Here is a 15,020-nt window from a genome sequence, read left to right as displayed (position 1 = left end):
GAGCCCGACGACAACCAGGCAAGAATCCTGCTCAAGGTCCCCGTACATGCTTCCTGTGTGGTGCCTCCTTAGCCTCAGACAGCGACTACGACTCAAGCGGCGATTCGAGTCGTTCATGAAATTCACAGCGTGCTCTCGAGCATTGATTGGAGCTCGTCACAAACGAGTCAAGTGAACCGGTGAGGAAACCGGAGCGGACGACTAATGGAGTAAATAAACGAAGGAACAGCAGCTATAACGGCCCAGGCACCCAGGCTCGAAGTTGACAGCTCCGAGCGTTGTCACGGATAGCGTCATCCGGGACGAACAACGCTGGAAAATGTCATCAGTAAATGGATCAAATCCGTTGTTTGCCACGGTGGGAGATGCCCGTAATAATCTTCGGACCATTCACGAGGAGGGAGGGTCTCGAGAACCAGCAACAGCCCGAGAGTCCCGTCCCATGCTGAGATCGACAACCAGTACAGGTTCAACTTCCAGCAGTCACCAAATGCTGCAGCACTCTTCACGCGGTTCGAGGGAGGATTCCCGAGAACTCCACGATTCACTTCTAGATGTAGCCGCCCCCTCGTGTGGTCATGTCATTATGGAACACAACCAACAAACATTCCGCCTTGTCAAAAACGGTGAGTTGTCGAATTCACAAGCATCGCTCGTACCGGAATCGTGGATCGAGAGGGAACGGATGATATCAAACATTCCCTCGCAATGACGGCGCCAGACTTTTCCCGTAGGAGATCACAGTTGCTGGATCTCTCCTCGGAACTTATTGTAGCCGGAGGACGCCGCGATGTTCGAGTATTTTATCGGGCAATGGATGAGCATCGCGGTCAATTTCATTCGTGCCGAATGATACATTATGAGGAAAATCGTCTCCGTAGAGGAGGCCAGTACAAGCCTTCGATTCCGTCTTCCTGGTTGCCCGGAACGCCTAAATATTTATTCGTCTGGGTCAACAGGAGCCCAAACACCCATTAGGGTCGATTGGCATGCACGCATCGGTCGCGGTAAAATAGACATGTCGCCGCTGTCATTCGGCCGGCTGTTGGTTCTTGTGCACTCTGTGAACCATGGGCCAATAAATCCACGGTGGCCGCGCCGCCGAGCGGATATCATAGGGACAGACATCTCGCCTTTGCTGGCCCCGGCCACGACTGTGTGAGATAGAGATTGTGCATACAACTCCCCCAGGAATCCTGTTTACTGATCGGGCTTGGCTACCACCGAAACAGCGGCGACAGAGATAGTGGCGCCGGTGGCGGCCGCAGCAGCAGCAGTGAAGAACGTCAAGACAACACCGACACCTGCAAGAGCGATGGGATCAACGCCATCACAAGGCTTCACGCTTAGTGGGGGGGGGGGAGGGGGTTCAGAACGAGAAGTTCCGTTTCCCAATGGCGAGCGATTCCCAGGCGCCGTGAACGACCGTACGAAACCGTCCTGTCTCTCTTCCGAAGGAGTTCTTCCGATTGGCGACGACTTCGCTGAATCTGAGCACGTCCCTACGCACTGCCGTGACCCCGACTCTGCCCGCAGACCCGTATTGGGGATGTGGATTGAATCTGAGCTGGCAGAAGTCACCGCGAGGATGTGACCAAGGTTTCTGTGGGTGTGTGGACGCTGTGTCGGGCTCGGTTTGGATGAACCAGTATACTAGTCCGCGAATTAGGGTGGGTGGCCACGTAGAACCAAAGCGACCCAGGAGCGGCTCACCGGAACCCCGATGACCGCAATCAAAGGCATCGATAAAAGCCGTGTACGTCAAAGAAATAGATCAGAGCATAAACAAATACTTGGCGAGTGCCTGGTGAGCGGGTCTTTGCGGAGAGGCTATCGTCAGGCGCTGGGAGAAAGCGATCGATTGAAGAAAAGTTCCTCAACATCACTCGCTTCCTTCCGGTTGGCACGAAGTTTATCGTGGCGGCGATAGTGATTGTGCGACAGACGATATTTTCGAGCGAATGCCACAAGCCAGCGCAGCCTTGCGAACTGGTGGAGGTAAAGCTCCTCTCACACGCGGCTAGCTTGCACTCTTTTTTTTGTCGTTTGATCGAGATGATGCGTGATTATGCGTCGGCATCAAATCTGGCTGCCTCTCGAGCTCTTTGTCAGGCTGTCGCTGTTATGTATCAGTTGACAGGGCGTGTAGCATTCATCATGACACCTGGACGGCAGCATAAGACCGTGTGATTGTTGTTGTTTCCGCCTGGAGGTATGTGAGACGGTTATCCAGTTTCTCCCGTCTAGTCCTTCCTGCATCCGGTTTTAATGAGGGGTGTTTTCTCTCTTGTCTTCTTCTTGCCTCCGGCCAAATACGGAATCTGCCGTTGATATAACGACAATACTGTCACTATGCTGCGCGATCTCGTTCCCGGAGCAAGCTAGATCCCGCATAATTGAGGCCACCGACAGCGTTGCTTGTCTCACCGTGCGACCTCTAGTTAAATAAAAGATGCACATTGACGCAAAGCGTACCATCGCTGTCGAGATCCCTCAGCCCTGTCTCCTGAGATCGACGAGGAAATCCGGAAGTTGAACGGAGCTCCCCCGAGCCTGTCGCCTATTGTTCTCCAAAAGAATCCCTCTCGAGGAATGGGTCGCTGGGAAGAAGAATTTGCTGTTTTAATCCTCGAACGCGCAGCGACTTTGATCTCGTCAATTCGATCTAGGCGCTGTACTGGTTTCCGGCGATCGCGCTTCGAATTCGTTTTGCTGCAATGTGTTCGGCCGCGCGTTCGGAGTTCCCGCTCACCCAGAGAGCCCGGGAGCGTTTGTCGCTGTCTCGTCCAAGACGTTTCAACGAGCCCCGAGCGAGCACCGGCTCATCAACTGTGTCGGGCGGCTCGGATCGCCGTCTAGCGGACTCGGCATTAGCGCAATGACATAATATGAATAGCGATCACTATTCGCTCGGCAAGCATTCTCTGGACGACGAGAGCCTCCTCGGACGTGATGGCTTTTGGGGCCGAGATCCATATGTCTACAACGCCCGCGCTCTGCAGAACCCCACGAAGAGAGTGTTCGTCGTGGAAGAAATCGCGCCAACGATTATTGTAGACAGAGACTCATTCTGTACGACGAGTGGGAGCCCCCCCGACAAATCTGTTCCAGCCGCAAGGATCGCGGAGCGAGTCCCATGTCTCTCGCAGAAAACATCATTCACGAGTGGAGATCCCGTTAGGTGTGGGTCCAGATGAGTTTCTCTTGGTCTTTGTCAGACCTTCTACCAGGGGCCAAGGGCAGGTAGGAGCGGCGGAGCAGCTTTTTTCGGGCAACCGCTTCAGAGCTGACCGAGCGGATGTGAACGCCGCGCCGCGAGTCTGACAGAGTCCGACGGATCATCCGGGCGAATGACTTGCCTGTCCGCCTACGTCACCTGAATCTTGCTCCCAGATCCGATCCAGTTTTCGGCAAAAATCCTCAATCCCTGTCTTGTCCTCTGTGGATGACGTGACCGTCGGGATTCTACCTATCAATGATGAAGCCGCGGGACCAAATTCTTCATCTGCTACGGCACGCTGCTCTGGGGTAGACCTGCGGGGAATGGCCTTCCTGGAATGGGGGCGCACGACAGATAGCCCGCCCGACAGGCTCAAACATCACGGGAGTCACGATCCATCAAGCCTGTCGATAGGTATCACCAACCGAGGTCTCGGACACCGAAGTTCCGTCGCGCTCCAAGCTCGTTCCGAGCCAACTCTTGGCAGACCTCCGCCGCAGCCCAGCAGCGATCGACACATGGAGTAAATATTTGTTCTGATCACCGACTACGATTTTGAGTGGAACCCATCTCGATGACACCATGGCTCTGGGTTCATGAGTGCGTTCTGATGAGGATAGCCACACAGGATGGAGGGTTTCATAGAACGAAATTAAGCAAGCACGAAGGATGGTCGGGATGGCTCGACGCCACATCAGTGCCCCAAGGATTCGATAACAATGACGCGAGCGGATTGGCATTTAGATCCAAATGGCTTCCCTTCGCATTTAGATCCCATTCGATCCGCCGTCAATGGTGAGCCACTAGGAGATGGAGGCTGCTTCTGACAGCACGATTTCAAGTCATTATGCGATCACGTTCCTGCTGGAAAAAGAGGGCCAACGGCGGTGCCCGACTGGTTGCGAATAGAACAAGAGGAAGAGACTCGAGACATAGCAGAATGACACTCGGAGACCGAATTCCTCGAATGGCCTTCTATGTATTATCATTTTGATATTTTGACGTAGGACTGCCTCCTAGGTCGCCGCACCAAGACACAGAGTATCGGTCAAAAGACAACTGAGACGGAACTTGTGGATGGGATACTGGAAGCCATACAGCGCAATTAGGAGCTTCTAGAGTCACACATCGGGGGAAGACCTCCCTGGAGTCTTCCTGCTGACTGAGATAACCAGCAGCGGCATTCGACGAACATTCCGCGAAAGCCCTCTGGGGTGCGCGGTGAAGGGAGCATGCGAAATATATGCGGCGCCGTATATTCCAACTTCACCGCGATCGGTCAATCATTCAAGAGGAGCGCCAAAACTCGAGGCCGCGAGAGAACCTGGTGGTGGAGGGCGGTACTGAGGATACCAGTTTCTAGATTGGTTGGAAACAGGAAGTGGGAATCCCAGTTTAAGGATCGGGTGCTTGCAAGAAAGACATCACGCTTTACGCGAGTGAACACACGGTAGATAGAAATAATGGTACCGAATGGAACACTGAAAGAATTCCCAACAAGCGGAAATCTTCGCAATCGAGGAGAGCTTGTACTCTGGCGGAGTAGATGAGAAAATTGTCAGATTTGCAGATCTGATGGGGAATTCTATTACAATCATAGCTAATGGGCAGAAATATACGGCGCCGCAGCGATGATCGTATTTCCTTCTCATGACGCGCAGAGTTTGGACTTGAATTTATGCGCTCGCGTTGCAAGCTTCTTGACATCGGCATGTATCGATCCATGACACCAAGTTTGACTTGATTCGGTGTCAACTCCAAATAATTCCGGGGACCACCAAGGATCGGGATCGATTTCTAATCATCTGCGGCACATCAATTAGGATGCGGGAACATGAATGCGCCTCATGAAGCGAAAATATCTGGATCCGATCAATGATACGAATGTTCCTGGGAGCCGCCACAAGACCTGCCAAGACTTGACTTCCATCGGAGGAATCATGACACTTTCATGAATCAACCTTATTCTGGTCAGGTATCACTATCCGAACTTCCTCAGCACTCATATATGCGCCGAAATTTCGCGCATATATATATCGGTCCCTCTCGCTTTCCGCGATCGTCGAGGTACGGCTACCTTGGTATTGAAGAGGACGTCTCATTATAGCCTGAATCCCGGTCGATCGAGATGGTATCGCCGACGGGCAAGCATGTATCTCCGAAGGCCGATGGTTGTCGAAAATCTGAATGCCTGGACATCTGGTATACGTGGAAAGCGAACTTCCACCTTATTCTCGTTCCATTCCTCGCTCAGGTCGATAGATAAAAATAATACCTACTGTAGTCCCAAATTGGGGAACGCTCCCTTCGAGATTATACCGTCCCTTCTCTTAGCAAGCTCTTACGAACGAAGTGTATCAACCATTCTGGGGCGAATCGCTCTCCAACACTCTTCGTCCTCCCTCATGCTCGAGAAGGCCGGGTTCGAGGGATTGTGCTCATCCTTAACCGATTCTGTCGGATCATCGTCGGCGTCGTCTCCGCGTCTTTCCGGAGGTAGCCTAAATTTTAGCCAGAGGAATCACCTTTCTTCCACTGTTTCTTGCTCAATACCAGTGATTCGCAACCAGGGTGCCGCGATCCCCAAGGGGTTCGCAGAGCTCATCCAGGGGGGTCGCTGGGCTCTCCCAATTTTTCCGCCAGCCTTGCTTCGGGGTGACCGGCTTTTCCGCGCTAATCCCGACGCTACAAAGTTGCGCCTCGCGTTCCACCGCGCTGAAGTTCCGAATGGGAAAAGGGTGAAAACGAGAGGTACATGACAGCGCGACGCTGGACGAAAACCCACTGTCAATTCGACCATCCGATTTGATTAGAGAACTCGTATAGAAAATTTTGGATCTGGCGACGTTAGCCACTCGAGCTGTCATCCAGTCCCCCCGAAAAAATAGCTTAATCACGGTGTTACTTCTGAAACGCATAAAACTGCTGATCCCCGTCACGGGAATCAGTGTGCCTCTCAGGGGGATCGCGGGGCAATGTGATTCCCCTGAGGGGATCCTGGGACCAAAAAGGTTGCGGATAACTACCCTATACTCTATCCCATCGGCTTCTTCCCCCTTCGTCAACTGCACCGGCGCTAGCGCTGTCTGCTCTCCCATCCTTGGATATATGTTCGGATGATCGCTCCGATTCCAGTCCAAGCATCGGATCGTATGGATATGTTCGCGAGCTTCGACATCACGCACGCTTCCGGGACTCGCTGGATTTGATTGTATTAGATAGAATACACCGGAGATGTCGAAGCTGAATTATGCTCGCTACGTTAGATATAAATGCTGCATCTTTAATCTCAATGCAGGAATGCGGGAGGCTGGTGCGGAGACAACTGTCATCGATTCGACCGCCGCGATGAGACGGTCTTGAGCATATCCACGTCATCGGTGAAGAAGTGATTATATTTGAATGTATGGCGTCTCTTGCGTCCCTACAAATTACTTGCCCAAACTTCTTCCTATCGACACCGGCACTGCATTGTTGAGACTTTCTGATACGCTTGGACACCAGGGGCGTGCCGAACCTTGGAAGAACGAACGAAAAGTGATAGAATCGCGGAGATGCTGCTTTCGCAGCCCTTGAGTATTCGATTTTTTTCGGCGAAACATCACTCAGCAAACGCATTAATTGAAAGCATTTGCAAAGACCTTTGCGTCATTCACCAAAACCGCTTGGTGGTTTAATTCATTTCATATGTATGAGCGAAGAGTTTCATTGCCTCCTTTTACAAACGTGACGTTGCTTCACGCACACATTGATGCGGCTCCTAGTCAGGCCGGCTGCGATTTTTTTTCATGGTCAGAGTGGTGTAGTGCCAATGCCGTCCTCTGGGGCCGTAGTTCTCGACCGGGGTACCGCTAGCCTATGCTAGCGTTCTTCGACTTGGGATTTTTCAACGGAAATAAAAATCAATATTTTCCGTGCTCTGATGCATGCAGTGCACTTCAGGCGATGGCGGTGGGAGGTCTCGCGGTTGCAAAGCAACGAATGTGTACGTAGATATACGGAGGTCACGCGGACCCCACGAATCGGTTCCGCGACACACGAGAAGCTCGGGGATCTCTCTCCGGGGCGCCAGAGAAGGTGCTGTGCGGAGCGGTTCGCCCCCGTCTCATTACGCCACTGAAGACGTACAACCGTCCTATGCGAGCTGTGCCCGCGATATATTAGCACCGGCAGAAATGACCGGTGGGCGGGCAGGCTGTTGAGAACACCGTTATATCACACGTTCTGAAGTACGCAGGGTCTTGATAGATGACTCCGCTGTCATCATTATGACCATGAAAGGATGAGGAAATTACTTCCCCCCAGGACAATGATCGGAGGCGGCCAGTCGATGCGTCTCCAAACGCAGAGCAATGCTGGGGAGCGATCCGAGCGCACATTCGGTGCTCCATATCAATGTGAGACTCTCGGATATTCCCGAATATGGGAAAATCGCTCCCAAAGATAGATTAGTCGTCAGGGACGGCCCCTCAAAGATCGGCGCGCCCCACGATCGTTCGTCGGCGAACGCTCCGAGCTTCATTCCGATCGTCAGAGCGATGAAATTTATTCAAATCTGTAAAAAGCAGCGAAAAGGTCACCTCGACGTTTCGCTGCAAACGCATTCGCAACCAACCTCGGATGTATCGTATCCTATTACTCAGATCAGCAGTCAGTCAGTCAGCTGTGAGTTCTTGTTGAGTGTGGGGGACGGAGGAAGTGGAACCATCGGAAATTCACGAGGCCCGAGAGATGTGTTTCGTGCGCCGGTTTCTGTGAATATTTTCTGAATTACAACGACCAACTTCATGCGAACTGAGAGTCCCGGGTTTCCGTGCTGCTGCTGCACAGAAGAAGGCCGAGAGGAAGACAGACATTTCTATCCGCATTGCTCGCTTCGAACGAGCAAAAAAATCACTGAATATTACTTCAGCGATCCTCTTTCCGTCGGCGCAAACGCTCAATCCTCGATGCTCCTCCGGAACTTCGCGATGCAGCACAATAATCGCTGCCTCTGTCTGAAGCTTCGATGCGCGGAGCGGATCTTTCGCTCCGTCGCTCGCATCGAGGATCATCTGCGCGGCCATTGAACGAAAATTCTTGATACGAGCGTTGAAGTTCCTCGGCTTGCGACGATATGGGAACCCTCCGGGCGGAGCGCATGCTCCGAGCCGTTCGCGAGCTGAAACCCCGCTTCAGAAGTCTCCTGCCCACTGTTCGCATCGTGTCCATCACTTTTGTGGCGAACCACGATAACTTTCCCCGAGAGTTCCGCGTATCTCGATATCCGCACCCTGTCCGGCGAGTCGGAATTCTGTTGTCAACGGGAATGGCAGACAACTCTGAAATTCCACTATCGAATCGCTCTCAGTTTCCTCAGACATGTCTAAGCCCTAAGCTCAGCTGAGATCTCACCTCAGTTGACTCGAGAATAATAAATCCTTCTGCTCCAGGATTGTTGCGTCGTAAATGCAGTAATCTCGGATTCCCTACTCCTTGCGGTCGCACTTGTCCAAGGACTGCCGTTATATGAATGGGTGAGTGGGTCTTTTTGTACCCAACTTACGTCCGACGAAAGACCGACACAAAAGTCTCGCCGTGGGAAGTGAATTAGGCCCCCGACAGGACCGCTGCGCAGGAGGAGAGCTTGTCGGCTGCCCTACGGCAGCGCGGGCCAGCACGTCTTCCCTGCCGGACTTCACTCCAGTAAGGCGTTCTTCGCCGGCTCGACTGCCTTTCCGGCTGTTTGCGTTTGGGTTATTCTCCTCGGAAATCTCGGAGTTTCTGCGATTTTGGTCTCATGCCGCTTGCAGGTTCCTGCCAGTCGAGTTCTCCGATTCGGAGAATCGTCACCAGGAGCACTGCCAGGGCACACTTTATGTCGAGACGAAAATCGACTTGAGCTCATGCCGTGGACGATTCGCGAAGGCATGACGTCTCCGTTCGGCTTCCTCGGATTGGTGTTCCATGAACTCAGGGAGCTATTCTGTGGGTATCGAGGGGGCTGCTAAATATTTTCTCGGTACACTCGGTCAAAGTTGATCCTAATAAGTGTACTGATGATGGGTCGATCACAAGGAAAGTGCTCCGACCGACGCGACGTGGTGATTTTCATCCGTGGAAAATCTCGGCCAAGCATCCGGAGAGCAGCTCACCCCCAGCCCATACGCGAGTTTCCTCGAAAGATCTTGCTCTGTTTCGACCGCGATAATCCGAGAGCATCTGCCGCCTCCGCGTCGCTTCGACAACAAAGAAGCGGTACTGGCTCACTAGCTCACAAATGACGGATCCCTCCTGATCCTCCCTCGAGCGTTCCTGCTCGATATTTCAAGGGACGGAAAGAACGACCCAACGCCTCGGTCTCCGAGTCTGCGAGTGCCACGAGGAGCGAATCCTTTCCTCATGGGAAAATTCCAGTCTCGAGGGTGTCTGGGAAAGGTACCACGCACTCTCGGTATTGAGATCACCATTTCTAGGGACTGCTCCGATTAGCCCCGAATATGGGCTACCTCGGATAGTGCGGAGCGGAGGACCCGTAGGACAGGGGGTGAGACCCAATATCGTTCATTGATCGATACGTCCATTACTCCAGAAGCGGTCGCTGCTCGACGGAAGCCTCTAGACTCTAGGGTGTTCGGAGCCGCTGACGTGAGGGACAACGGGATAACATCGCTCGGGTCGCTCGGAATCAAGGACCAGGGCACTCAGGAGCACGGCGCGGTGCAGCGGCAGCTTGAGGGGAAAATGCGTCCCGATTCAATTAGCTCACTTTTAGCTTGGGAGCTTTTGCGGCTTGTGCTGATTTCGCAGCCACTCTGTCCAGCACCCCTATCGCGAAAGAATCTCCGGTCTTCCGACACATTTCTATCTGATCACGGGCAGGAACGGGAGGTTGAACGAGTCTCCAACGAGAGGCTCAGTCAGATATACCCTAGCTTTTTTCGCGACCGTGTTCTCGGACTCTATCGGTGTTTTCCTTGAGAGTAGCAATGATCCGTGAAGCGAGATTCTTTTCCTCATCTTGCAAAGCACTTCATGCGGATGTCCGAGTCCGATACATATGCGAGGTTTCCGGGAAGCTGGAGAGTGAAGCTTCTAACGCTGATTTCGGAAAGGCGGCGCGAAGGCTGCGTTGCATCTATCCCGCGAAGGAGAACGATTAGGTGTTAGTAGTTGATAAATAACAGATCACGTATACACATTTAGAGTTATATCACATGATCAATGGTCGCATTTGCATCCACTGCTTGCGTCAATTCTCCGTTTGCGTCCAATCTTCGCAGCGAGCTGAAATATTTGAACTCTGCAGCGTGGTACCGACGAAAGCTTTTCCCACAGTCTTTGCACCCGCAGTTTTCGTTCGTCTCGTGGTAGCCCCCGGACAGACATTTTTTGTGGTGAAATCCATGTATCGCGAATCGGGTGATGAGATCTAGATTTTTGCGGTCGAGGCCCTTCCATGTATCATCCGTCATTGCGCGGGTGCTGAAGAAGTCGTCGTCTCTGTCGGCGAGCTCCCTTTCCGATGTTTGGAGACACTTCCCGTACGATACGCTTTAGACTAGATTGAATTGTTTCTGGAGATCCTCAATGAACAGGCTCGTGTCTGCTAGGCGGTAGACCAATCTGTTCCTGGAGGATCGGTGAAGTCCCATCACTCGCTTGAGGTACTCGACCTTGTTACGGTTTAGGTCCTCTAGATTTACCTCACTAAGGTCGTTCCAAATGATCTGGATGCCGCACGATGCTGTGGGCGCGATGGTGAGGTTGGACAGACGAATGGCCGTCTTCATGGAATCTTCCTGCGTTTCGCTTGAAGTGAATTCGAGAGTCCCTGCCTCAGCGGAGCTCGAGAAACGGACACCACCATGGTGGAAATCAAGGGATGCCCTCGATTCGCGCGATATCGGACCGGAGACACGGCGGACACCAGCGCGAATCTCTCGGATTGGCAGAGCATTGAAACTGATTGATGCTAGTCACGCCTGTCCCGTGAGATCAAATCCGAGTGGGAGGGCGATCTACGATGCGGGAACTTCCGCCAGGAGCCTCGTTGCTCTCTTCAAAAAAGCTCGGAGTTTTTATTAAGTAAGCCAGATCGGTTGCGATGAGGTTCTGTCTTTCGAATCCGCCTCATCGAGATCTCCTCCTCCGACAAGGAAGGTTGCTCTTGAAAAAGAGAGGTTTCGATACGTACCGCGAATGATTTCGCTCGATAACTCCCCGATTTCGGGGTAGCCCATGACGGGAGCAGGTTTGCCTCGCTAAAGTCATGGAACGCCCCTCTTGCCGAAATGCCGAAAAGCTGAAGCAGGCGCGCTCTCCGTGGCAATCACATGCCCAGTGTAGAAGGTCTTCCGCTTGTGAACAGTTGCAACTTTGGACGACGTGGTTAGGAAAGCATTGAAAGCAAGATCATTCCTCTGCAAGTTCGGGCAGAACGCTGATTACGCTTCGGAGTGCTCAGGTTTGCGCTCTGATTATCATCCTTTGTATATCATTCGCCGGATTGGCCGCTCCGAACGTTGTCAGCTCGAAGCGATAGCGAAATGCGATTGCCGAGCCCTTGGACAAACCTGCAAACGTGTCATGGTGTTCCGGGCGCGTCGATTGGCCCGGGAGCGCAGTGCCAAAACAAAGGCTAATGGCTTCTCCGAAAGCTAACTCGACAAGGCAGGCTTCTGCCGAATGCCCATCTCGACGTGTGGAGCTCTGAGTGAGATGAGACAAACACAGTGGGGACAGGTGAAATGAATGACCGGCTCTCCGGGACACTCTCTTTCAAATTCAGTTCTCTTTTCTCCGGACGTCATCTTCAGGCTAGAACTGCTGTTTTAGGCTAGATCTTACCTTGAAGAATTGCATATCTGCCTGCGAATTCCCGAACTGACAGCTCCGAAGCGAGGACGATTGTGAGAAAGAGTTGGAACGTTCTCAGAAAGGCTTCAAAATAGGCCAACCTCAGGACGGGCCTCGGGGCTCAAAATACCAGCTTCGAAGCTCGTGGACGTCTTGAAAACGAGCCCGAAAATCTCGTTTCTCTGGGAAACTCGCGAATGACGGAGGAGGAGTCTCGATCGATATCTTGACCAATCGGGTCGAAATATTTTCTTTCCGCAGATTCACTGATAATCGAGACAATGCGTCCGTCGGCGAACATGGAATATCCCGTCGTGCTTGGCAAAGATGCCCGATAAGCATATCGATGATTTGAATAGACGATGACAGTCGACCAGGGCGCGGCTCCGCCAGGATGAGAGAAAAGAGGAAAAGACACGTCAGCCTGTCCTTCACCGAGTTACGATGACGATGTTTCCGTTATATGAGGTGGTAGCTCTCGTGTAGAACGTGTGTCCCCGCTTTAGGCGTGATGTCCGCCGGCGTGTGCCGTTTGACCGAGAGAATGGCGTACCAGCCGCTTAGCGGCCTTCGGTCAGTAGGGTGGCGAGCATGTGATGGGCTGCGTGGCAGCACGGCACTCGCTAAAAATATTTGGGGAATCATTCAAAATCAGGGTCATCGGACGGGAATGCCCCGAGGAGATGCAGGGTACCGCCCTGAATCAATATCGCACATCCTCCTCCACAGAACCAGAATCGAGCTCAGGGGATCAGCTTCCGGGGGGTAAGGGCGGGCTCGAGCTCCTCTCACGGAAGACCGTCCTGACTTCCGCTGACGCATGAACGGCACATTGGATTCCTTCGACATTAGGTTCAGATCGAGTCTCTCGACTCGAATGAGAATAGGCAAAAGTAAGAAATGTTCCTCTGTGGATAAATTCCGCCAGATAAGTGAACCAGGATAATTCACGGGTTCGTCATTCCCCCGGAAAGTATCGATTCTCCTGTTCCTGTAGTCAGCCAGGTCGCTCACGAGGAAGACCGACGCCGGGCTTCTACGTCGCTCGGTCACCTGGTCTCGCTTTTACGCACGAAAGGACTCTCTTTTAAACTCGCTCCTGAAATCTTTGTCAGCTCTGGCGTTTTCCTCGGAGCTACTATTCCCACCGCGAGCCTGTGCGTATTCCACAACGATTATGTGAGAGCCGTTCTTGGTGTTTGTGCTTGGTTCTGACATCGACTGGGATTAGTGGCCATAATCGACTGGGGCACAGGAAGGTGAGCTGTCCATCAGCCTCACCATCAGCTCGCTAGCCGACTTGTGAATAATCACGTATCTTGCACTCCTCAAGCCGGTAGAGCATCATTCCGACGTCGCTGCTAGAACGGCTCAGAACAGACTGACGTCAAAGATGGCGGAGGGAGATAATCTACTTCGCTCACGCCTGATACTTTCCGAGTCGCTCTTCTCGCTGCGACGACCTCTCCAGCTCCTTGTGCCGACTTTAGATGCTCCTCATCGTCGTCGTTACGTACATCTCCATCAGCACCAGCTCGGTCTGAGGTCCCACTAAGTGTGTAAGCAGAGAATTCCGATCCTGGGCAGGGTCTCGGCTAGTCGACCGAGTCCTGAGTCACTTACCCCGCAGCCACGTAACAAGTTGAGCCAGCTAGCTTCCAGGCTAGTTGCTGACTCCTTGTCATCCACTGCTTGAACTTTTCTAGAATAGCACAGACGACGCTACTGCTGCCGTCTCTCGCAGAGACTTGCCGTCGGTTGTTGGATCCCCCGTGATAGAGGATCCGTCGCCCGTTCCCAGCTGGGAGAGTTCGGGACTCCCCCCGACCAGGGTTAGCTTTCGGCTCCAAGAGGAAGCGAGGCCTCGGCCTCAGCCTCCTACTGCGACTTTATCTGGGTGAAATATCCGACTAACAAGTACTCCTTAGGCAGTAAGACTAGCAAGGGGGTCGAACGTTCGCAGATGAGTCTAGTCTAATAGATCGGTAATTATCAACTCTACTGATGATTAATGATATCCACATCGATCGGGAGCGCTGCAACAGAAGCTGGCCCTTCCACAGGTGCTTCGGATCGATCCGCGGCAACTAGGACGGAGACGCTCGCTTGTCAAGAGCAGGCAGCTGTGCTCGTCCGGTAACTCTTTTGTCTACAACCGACGAAAGTTTTGTGCCCTCCCGCTGTTCCAAGCAACCCTTGAAACAAGCGATACCGAGTACTCATATGATTCGGGGAGGATCGATTCTGCTCCGCTTTTTGTCGAGCGTGTTGTCCGCCACCACGTCGCTTTACTAAGCACTCGCTCCGATTCCGGTGCTTGGTGGGAATGTTCGATCGATCCGATCTGGGAGAGGAGTTTGGTGAGACGATCTGTCGTCGTACTGCAGCCTGAGAGATATTTCAGAGACAAACTTAGACGATGAACGAGGAATCTCCCCGGATAGCCAGCCTCCCGTAATTTCGCGAATCGAGCAGGGAATGCCCGCGCTCCGCAGATGCATGATGAAAATTAATATTTTTCGGCGTTTGCTCGGACGAATTTGTGTTCCGCGAGTGGGTACTCCATTTCCTTCGTCGACAGAAGCGTCCTCAAGAGTGTCGTGCTACGAGAGACTTCCAATTTAGCGGCTAGCTGAGAATCCTGGACGTAGTTGGGGAGCATTCCTTTGTGAGTTAGGTTGAAATTCTAGCGTTCCCCGAATGGGGGCTCAGATTCTGAGAATGCGCATTCGAAGATCCTGAGCCAGTGAGTGATTCTCGGAATTTTCCACGACATTTCGAGAGCAGCTCTTCCCGTCTGCCGAATAATTATCGACCGGGAACGAGGCTTCTAGAACATTGCGGGTTCCGTGGGGACGTTCCGGGTGCTGATGGAGTCTCGGCGCGAAGAAGCTTCAGGAAGCGACAATGAATCACGTGGTCGTCGGGATTTCCTCCGTGGTCGGGAGACGTTGCGTTCGGC

At 52.8% G+C, this 15,020-nt stretch overlaps 1 protein-coding gene across 1 annotated transcript in view; it reads left to right on the top strand.

Annotated features, from left to right (window-relative positions):
- Positions 1-319: 319 nt before the first annotated feature.
- Positions 320-15,020, top strand: part of Stacl (SH3 and cysteine-rich domain-containing protein) — a 31,778-nt gene continuing 17,077 nt past the window's right edge. Inside the window, exon 1 of the mRNA XM_029110758.1 lies at positions 320-626. Within this exon, the coding sequence (XP_028966591.1) occupies positions 320-626 (307 nt within the window). The remainder of the gene's footprint in view (positions 627-15,020) is intronic.

Source organism: Galendromus occidentalis, unplaced genomic scaffold (assembly GCF_000255335.2).
Source record: "Galendromus occidentalis unplaced genomic scaffold, Mocc_1.1 scf7180000077088, whole genome shotgun sequence".
NCBI classification, from domain to species: domain Eukaryota; kingdom Metazoa; phylum Arthropoda; class Arachnida; order Mesostigmata; family Phytoseiidae; genus Galendromus; species Galendromus occidentalis.
Note: the sequence above shows the minus strand (reverse complement) of the source record. Positions and strands in the feature narration are given on the sequence as shown.